The sequence below is a fragment of the Tachyglossus aculeatus genome, chromosome 19, assembly GCF_015852505.1.
Source record: "Tachyglossus aculeatus isolate mTacAcu1 chromosome 19, mTacAcu1.pri, whole genome shotgun sequence".
In the NCBI taxonomy this organism is placed as follows: domain Eukaryota; kingdom Metazoa; phylum Chordata; class Mammalia; order Monotremata; family Tachyglossidae; genus Tachyglossus; species Tachyglossus aculeatus.
Genome location: NC_052084.1, coordinates 36076602 through 36086034, shown reverse-complemented (window position 1 = coordinate 36086034; position 9433 = coordinate 36076602). Strand labels below are relative to the sequence as shown.

Below are 9433 nucleotides of genomic sequence, written 5' to 3'. Positions count from 1 at the left end.
CGACTTCTTGAAATGTTTATTAAGTCTTTTAAAAAAAACCCCTCTGTGGATCTGTCTTCAAGTCACCTGCTAAGATGGAGCTCTTACCTATCCCAAAGTGTAGTACAGTGCTTGTCACATAGAAGTGCTTTAACAAAGACCGCAAAGATATTCACCGTTAAGCGAAAACTGTATTCATATTATTGGATTTACATTTTCGTATCTTGAATGCCCTTTCTTCCCATCCTGGGCACTTTCAATCGATAAAGAACACTGTCCTAAATGCTTGGAAGAGCGCGAAAGAGTTAGAAGACAGGATGGTGATGCTTTATTAAATTTAGAGGGGAATATTTAAATAGTCTCGGAAGAATGCAAACAATTTTGACTAATATAGCATTTAATTTCTAGTTTTCAATACACAGCCTGTTCCGTTGACAGATCTGATAATCAACTGTTATCCCTCTTCTGAATCTGGGCTCCAGAGACTCAGAAGGAAAGAAACTGACCAGTAAGCGCTCAGTAAACATGACTGAATGAATGACCAAGAGTGAAGTGTTAGCTGTATCATTTAAAATGCACTATCAGCTTCTGCAATTTGTAAAAGAAACCTAAATAAGGCACAGGTGGGAATCTTGGAGTTCAGTGTTTCTTAGGTGGAAATTCAGAGCTTGTCCATTCCTGCCAACCTCCCGGGTAATGCTGAGCACTGAAAGCACACGGAGAACCTGTTAGTCTGGAATTTTACAATGCTTCCCTCTCTACTTGGGACGTGAAGGAGACTGTGTTTGCAAGAATAGTGTTGACGTTTCAGGAGGAGCAGGAATATTGGAGAACCCGCCGGGTGCGGTGCGCTTTACAAACAGTTGATACAGTCCCTGTGTATAAGGGGCTTGCGGCTGTAAGGGGGTGCCTGAGAGACAGATATTCAGAAATTGACTAATAAGGGATTGTTCGGTTGAATAAACATTGTGTCGAAGATAATATTTATGTCTCCCATTACGAAAACATTCTTGATGTCTACATAATACCTTCTGTTACTCTACAATCAAGATAAACAGCTAATCTGCTTATACTGTCATCTGCTTACCTTTTAAAACCCAAAGAGAGTGCAGTAGCCAAGGCCTGCTTGCTCCTCACTCCTGCTAGGCAGGAAAACACTATGCTATCCGATTTCGATGGCATTGCTTGATGGTATTTGTCCTTAAAGTCGCTTGGGTTCATTTGCAGAGCTTCAGCAACTTCGGCCACTAGAGAACAGATTAAAAATGGTACGTGTGAGGCAAGCAGAATTTCCGGGGAAAAGAGAGCATTCAATGGAGGAGACTTACGTGGTATATTTATGGATCCTGGAATCCTTCCATGATCTTTAAGTTCCCAGACTTCTCTGACGTCGATTAACACAATCGTTTTGGAATGGAGCAGATCTTTAAGTTCTTTGTAAGTGACGCTTTGAGACACGTCAGTGCACAGGTGACAACGGCTTCCTTCTACAGTTTTCAAACCCATAAAACAAAAGGAAGAGTTATTTCAGAGTCTTCTGTTCTCTTAAACATGTTTGGACACAAGAAATTCCTTACTGGAATGGTCCACCAAGCCTGGCCTTCTGTCTCCAATAGCGACGGCAGGATGTTTGGAATAACAGGGTGATGGCATCCCTACTTGACATCCATACAGTTATGGATGGACCAGCTAACATCCCAAACTTTCCTCTCTACATCCCCAATTTTCCCTGTCACCCTTCCATGTGCTTAGTACAGTGCTCCATACCTGGGAGACGCTTAGCTGCATCGGCCAATTTACGGGGCACTTTTCCATTAATTTGTCCAATTGCTACTGGATTATTCTTCGTTATTCTTGTGTTTGAATACTGATATTTTCAGCCTGAACCACTTAACGGTAATAGTGACAAATCCCCAACCCTAACCACCTGCCTTGTTAAGTGCTTCCTTTTGTTTGTTTTCAACCCAACATTCAACCTTATTAATTGAACGCTTAGTGTGCGGAGCACCGTACTAAGGGCTTGGAAAGTGCAATTCAGCAATAAAGAGAGAGAATCCCTGCCCACACCGGGTTTACAGTCTAGAAGGGAGGAGACAGGCATCGTACCACCTTCAAGCTTTGAATGGGTGCTCTGTAGCTGTTGAGAAAGTAAATAAACCACACCTATTCACTCATCTGTCATGCCCTGTCTCAACCCGTGTATTTCCCGATTCACAAATCCAAGCCCTGTCTTGCAATCGCAAGATGATTTTCCCGCTGGAGCTCGAATAGCTTTCTATTCCTCCCCAAGGATCAACAGAATTTATTGAGAACCTACCGGGGGCAGAACACCGTACTAAGCACTTGGGAGACTACAGTAGCTAGTAATCGATCAATCGATAGTATTATGGAGCGACTACTGGGTGCCCAGCACTATACTAAGCGCTTGCGGGAGGATAACAGTCGGTAGACGTGTTTCCTGCCCACAGGGGCTTACAGTCTAGAGGGGGAACTTACAAAACTCGGGCCTCCAGACTTCTAGGATGCCACTGGATAAAAATGGAACACGCTGGTATCCCATTCAACTGCAAAATGTTTGTAAGTGTAATGACACAGTACAAGCTCTGTAGAAACTTATTCGTGTCACAATGCATGATTTCAGCCTTCTCTTCCTCTAAAAGTCACCACGGACGTGACCCCGGTAGTGTCTGCTTCTGACTCATCTGTTTTGCACAATCCAGGGGAGCAGGACTGTCCACCAGCCTCATTCCTCGTTCACTGTCCCTCCGGGCCACCCGGGGAAATCGCCCCTCACCTTGGGGGTGGCTTGGGGGGTCCGGGGGGCACTCAGATGTCCCCCTCTCGCTCTTTCCCTCTCTCTCTTGCTCTTTCCCTCTCTCTCACTCTTTTCCCCATCTCTCTCACTCTTTCCCCATCTCTCTCACTCTTTCCCCATCTCGCTCACTCTTTCCCCATCTCTCACTCTTTCCCCATCTCTCTCTCGCTCTTTCCCCCATCTCTCTCTCGCTCTTTCCCTCTTTCCTCTCCCTCTCTCTCTCCCTCATTTCTTTCCCTCTATCTCGCTCTCTTTCCCAATCAATCAATCAATCGTATTTATTGAGTGCTTACTGTGTGCAGAGCACTGTACTAAGCGCTTGGGAAGTACAAGTTGGCAACATATAGAGACAGTCCCCACCCGACAGTGGGCTCACAGTCTAGAAGGGGGAGGCAGAGAACAAAACCAAACATATTAACAAAATAAAAGAAATAGAATAGAGATGTACAAGTAAAATAAATAAATAAATAGAGTAATAAATATGTACAAACATATATACATATATTCCCCCTATCTCACGCTCCCCTTACCTCACTCTTTCTCTATTTCTCCCTTTCCCTCTAGAGAAGCAGCGTGGCTCAGTGGAAAGAGCCCAGGCTTTGGAGTCAGAGGTCACGGGTTCAAACCCCGGCTCTTCCATTTGTCAGCTGTGTGACTCTGGGCAAGTCACTTAACTTCTCCGGGCCGTAGTTCTCTCATCTGTAAAATGGGGATGAAGACTGTGAGCCCCCCCGTTGGGACAACCTGATCACCTTGTAACCTCCCCAGCGCTTAAAACAATGCTTTGCACATAGTAAGCGCTTAATAAATGCTATCATTGTTGTTGTTGCACACAGACAATCCGGTGATGCTCCGGTTCCTGCTGTTGCTCCACTGGAGCCCAGCCTCACCCCCTGGCACAGATGGGCAAATCTGCATCTACACTGACCTTCTAACCTTCTCACTGTAATAATAATAATAATGATGGCATTTATTAAGCGCTTACTATGCGCCAAGCACTGTTCTAAGCACTGGGGTAGATACAAGGTAATCGGGTTGTCCCACGTGGGGCTCACAGTCTTCATCCCCATTTTACAGATGAGACAACTGAGGCTCAGAGAAGGTAAGTGACTTGCCCAGAGTCACCCAGCCGACAAATGGCGGAGCTGGGATTTGAACCCATGACCTCTGACTCCAAAACCCAGGCTCTTTCCACTGAGCCATGCTGCTTCCCAGTAGGGCTTTGAAGGGAAAGCTCTATTATTATATCACATCATATTATATTATGTTATATAATATTATACTATATTATATCCTATTATATCCTATTACATCATATGATATCCTATTACATCATATTATATCCTATTACATCATATAATATATTATATCGTTATAGTTATAACTATGCAATGACTATATGATTATATTAATATATTACATGATATACAATACTATATTATATCATATTGCATTCTATTGTATTTTATTATATCATACCATATTATATTATATCATATCACATCATGTAATATATCATTATATTATCATAACTATGCAAACAGTATATGGATCATATTAATATGTTATTATATCGCATATGATATTATATTAATGTCATATTTCATTATATCGTATTATATTATGATTGTTTTCTAGATGCGGTAACTGAGGCCCAGAGAAGTGAAGTGACGTGGCCCGAGTCACCCGGCCGCCAAAGTGGCGGGGCCGGGATTTGAACCGATGACCTCTGACTCCAAAGCCCGGGCTCTTTCCACTGAGCCACGCTGCTTCCCAGTAGGGCTTGGAAGGGAAAGCCCTATTATATTTATTATATTATAGTATAGTATAGTATAGTATATAGTACATATCATATATCATAATACATATCATGCCATGTCATATTATATAGCATGCCATATCATATTATACTAATATTATATTGCATTATATTGTATCGTATCATGTCATGCCATATTATATATCATATTACATCATATCACATTATACCACACCATATTATATTATGATATATTATCATATCATGTTATACGATATATTATGCTATGTTATATTACATTACATTGTATTATATCATATTATATTGCATTATATTATACCATATTATGCTGTTATGCTATGCTATGTTATGTTACATTATATTACACTGTATTATATCATATTATATTGCACTATATTATACCATATCATATTATGCTATGCTATGTTATGTCCTATTATATTACATGATATCATATTATATCGCATTATATTATACCATATCATATTATATTATGCTATGTTATGTCCTGTTATATTACATGATATCATATTATATCGCATTATATTATACCATATCATATTATATTATGCTATGTTATGTCCTATTATATTACATGATATCATATTATATCGCATTATATTATACCATATCATATTATATTATGCTATGTTATGTCCTGTTATATTACATGATATCATATTATATCGCATTATATTATACCATATCATATTATATTATGCTATGTTATGTCCTATTATATTACATGATATCATATTATATCGCATTATATTATACCATATCATATTATATTATGCTATGTTATGTCCTATTATATTACATGATATCATATTATATCGCATTATATTATACCATATCATATTATATTATGCTATGTCATGTCCTGTTATATTACATGATATCATATTATATCGCATTATATTATACCATATCATATTATATTATGCTATGTTATGTCCTATTATATTACATGATATCATATTATATCGCATTATATTATACCATATCATATTATATTATGCTATGTTATGTCCTATTATATTACATGATATCCTATTATATCGCATTATATTATACCATATCATATTATGCTATGTTATGTCCTATTATATTACATTATATCATATTATATCGCATTATATTATACCATATCATATTATACTATGCTATGTTATGTTATATTATACCATATATTATATATCACATTATATTATATCATACCACATCACATCGCCTAATATATTTCATATCACGTCACGCCGTCACATTAACCACCCTAACTCTGTACTCTTTATGTGAATTGTATTGATGCCGCCTGCTAGTCTATATAAGATTAACATTCTGTCGTAGGATGCTGACCATTTTCCAGATGCGGTCACCGAGGCCCCGGGAAGTGAGGCAAGCGTCGGGGGCCGGGGGAGGGAGGAAAGGAGTCCCAAGGCCGGCGGCGGCGGAGGGACACGAGGCACTCACCGCAGCGTGCTGCGGCCGTGGGGAAGGCCCAGCGGACGGGGGCCCGGCACGTCCCCCCCGCCCCCGCCGTCCCCGTCCGCGCGGCCCTGAGCAGGCCCAGCAGCAGCCCCAGCCGCAGCCCCGTCGCCGACATGCCGCCGACAGCCGCTAGGGGCCGTCTCTCTCTACGTCGCCAACTTGTCCTTCCCAAGCGCTTAGTCCAGTGCTCTGCACGTAGTAAGCGCTCAATAGATAGGATTGATTGATTGACAGCCGCCGCGCCCCCCCACGGGGGCCGGAGGAACTCCCCCCTATGACGTCATCGGACCCGCCCCGCGCCGCTCCCCAGGACGGCCGCTAGGGGCGCCCAGCCCCGCCCGCCGCCTCCGCCCCCCCTCCGGCCGGCCGCTAGGGGCGCCCAGCCTGGCGCCGCCTTCGTCCTCTAATCAGTCATTCATCCATCCATCCAGAATAATAATAATTATGGCATTTATTAAGCGCTTACTTTGTGCGAAGCACTGTGCCATCCATCCGTCCATCCATTCATCCAACCATCCATCCAGAATAATAGTAATAATAATTATGGCATTTATTAAGCGCTTACTTTTTGTGCGAAGCACTGTGCCATCCATCCGTCCATCCATTCATCCAACCATCCATCCAGAATAATAGTAATAATAATTATGGCATTTATTAAGCGCTTACTTTGTGCGAAGCACTGTGCCATCCATCCGTCCATCCATTCATCCAACCATCCATACAGAATAATAGTAATAATAATTATGGCATTTATTAAGCGCTTACTTTGTGCGAAGCACTGTGCCATCCATCCGTCCATCCATTCATCCAACCATCCATCCAGAATAATAGTAATAATAATTATGGCATTTATTAAGCGCTTACTTTTTGTGCGAAGCACTGTGCCATCCATCCGTCCATCCATTCATCCAACCATCCATACAGAATAATAGTAATAATAATTATGGCATTTATTAAGCGCTTACTTTGTGCGAAGCACTGTGCCATCCATCCGTCCATCCATTCATCCAACCATCCATCCAGAATAATAGTAATAATAATTATGGCATTTATTAAGCGCTTACTTTTTGTGCGAAGCACTGTGCCATCCATCCGTCCATCCATTCATCCAACCATCCATCCATCCAGAATAATAATAATTATGGCATTTATTAAGCGCTTACTTTGTGCGAAGCACTGTTCCATCTATCCATCCATGCATCCAACTATCCATAATAATAATAATAATAATAATAATAATAGTTATGGCATTTATTAAGCACTTACTTTGTGCAAAGCACTGTTCCATCTATCTGTCCATCCATCCATCCATCCATCCATAATAACAATAATAATAATTATGGCATTTATTAAGTGCTTTGTGCGAAGCACTGTGCCATCCATCCATCCATTCATCCAACCATCCATCCATAATAATAATAATTATGGCATTTATTAAGCGCTTTGTGCGAAGCACTGTGCCATCCATCCGTCCATCCATTCATCCAACCATCCATCCATAATAATAATTATTATTATTATGGCACTTATTAAGCTCTTACTTTGTGCAAAGCACTGTTCCACCTTATCCATCCATACATTCATCCAACCATCCATCCATAATAATAATTATTATTATTATGACATTTATTAAGCGCTTACTTTGTGCGAAGCACTGTTCCATCTATCCATCCATCCATTCATCCAACCATCCATAATAATAATAATAATAAGAAGAAGAATAATGGCATTTATTAAGCACTTACTTTGTGCAAAGCTCTGTTCCATCTATCCATCCATCCATCCATCCAACCAACCATCCATGCATAATAACAATAATAATAATTATGGCATTTATTAAGCGCTTACTTTGCCATCCATCCATCCATCCATCCATCCATCCATCCATCCATCCATTCATCCATTCATCCATCCATCCATTCATCCAACCATCCATGCATAATAACAATAATAATAATTATGGCATTTATTAAGCACTTACTTTGCCATCCATCCATCCATCCATCCATGCATTCATTCATCCACCCATCCATTCATTCAATCGTATTTATTAAGCACTTACTGTGTGCAGAGCACTGTACTAAGCACTTGGAAAGTAAAATTCGGCAACAGACATAGGCAGTCCGCACACAACAACGGGCTCACAGTCTACAAAATAGTGTCTTCCTCCATTCATTCATTCATCAATTCATTCATCATCATCATCATCATAATAATAACAATAATGGCACTTGTTAAGTGCCTACTATGTGCAAAGCACTGTTCTAAGCCCTGGAGCACTGTTTTAAGTGCTGGGCACTGTTCTAAGTGCTTTCATTCATCCATTCATTCATTCATTCAATCAATCGTATTTATTGAGCCCTCACTGTGTGCAGGGCACTGTACCAAGCGTTGGAAAGTACAATTTGGCAACAGATAATAATAATAATGAGGGTATTTGTTAAGCGCTTACTGTGTGTGAAGCACTGTTCTAACCGCTGGGGTGGATACAAGGTGATCGGGTTGTCCCACGCGGGGCTCACAGTCTTCATCCCCATTTTACAGATGAGGGAACTGAGGCTCAGAGAAGTGAAGTGACTTGCCCAAAACCACACAGCCGACAAGCGACGGAGTCGGGATTAGAACTCATGACCTCTGACTCACACACGGAGGCCTGTCCCGTCCCTGTCCTCAGTCTGGAGGCCTTCCCAGACTGAGCCCCTTCCTTCCTCTCCTCCTCCTCATCCCACTTTCCATCCCCCTGCCTTACCTCCTTCCCTTCCCCACAGCACCTGTATATATGTATATATGTTTGTATGTATTTATTACTCTATTTATTTATTTTACTTGTACATATCTATTCTATTTATTTTATTTTGTTAATATGTTTGGTTTTGTTCTCTGCCTCCCCCTTCTAGACTGCGAGCCCACTGTTGGGTAGGGACCGTCTCTCTATGTTGCCAACTTGTACTTCCCAAGCGCTTAGTACAGTGCTCTGCACACAGTAAGCGCTCAATAAATACGATTGATTGATTGATTGATTGACTCCCAAGCCCGGGCTCTTTCCACTGAGCCACCCTTCTTCTCTAGAGACAATTCCCTACCCAACAGCGGGCACACAGTCTACAAGGGGGAGACAGGCAACAAAACAAAACAAGTAGACGGGTGTCAAAACCGTCAGAATAAATAGCATTATAGCCGTATGCACATAATTAATAAAATAAATAGAGTAATAAATATGTACAAACATACACAAGAGCTGTGGGAAAGGGAAGGGCAGAGGGAGGGAGGGGGGAGATGGGGAGAGGAGGAGGAGGAGGAGAGGAAAAAGGTGAGGGCTCAGTCCGGGAAGGCCTCCTGGAGGAGGTGAGCTTTCATTATTAATAATA

At 41.3% G+C, this 9433-nt stretch overlaps 1 protein-coding gene across 1 annotated transcript; it reads right to left on the bottom strand.

Annotated features, from left to right (window-relative positions):
* Positions 1 to 2: 2 nt before the first annotated feature.
* Positions 3 to 6256, bottom strand: TSTD3 (thiosulfate sulfurtransferase like domain containing 3). The gene is made up of 4 exons (XM_038760821.1): positions 6048 to 6256; positions 1308 to 1466; positions 1067 to 1226; positions 3 to 685 (listed from the first exon to the last, which is right to left on the bottom strand). Exons 1-4 carry the CDS (start codon positions 6178 to 6180, stop codon positions 619 to 621), a joined length of 519 nt encoding a protein of 172 aa, XP_038616749.1. The 5' UTR covers positions 6181 to 6256; the 3' UTR covers positions 3 to 618.
* Positions 6257 to 9433: the final 3177 nt, after the last annotated feature.

Bases quoted from the DNA above. Each gene is read 5' to 3' on its own strand.
- TSTD3 (XM_038760821.1), bottom strand. From the start codon at position 6,180: ATGTCGGCGACGGGGCTGCGGCTGGGGCTGCTGCTGGGCCTGCTCAGG. The intron at 1,227-1,307 runs GTAAGTCTCCTC...TCTGTTCTCTAG, and splicing joins AGGATCCATAAATATACCAC to TGGCCGAAGTTGCTGAAGCT. The intron at 686-1,066 runs GTAAGCAGATGA...GTGTGCTTTCAG, and splicing joins CTCTCTTTGGGTTTTAAAAG to TGCTCAGCATTACCCGGGAG.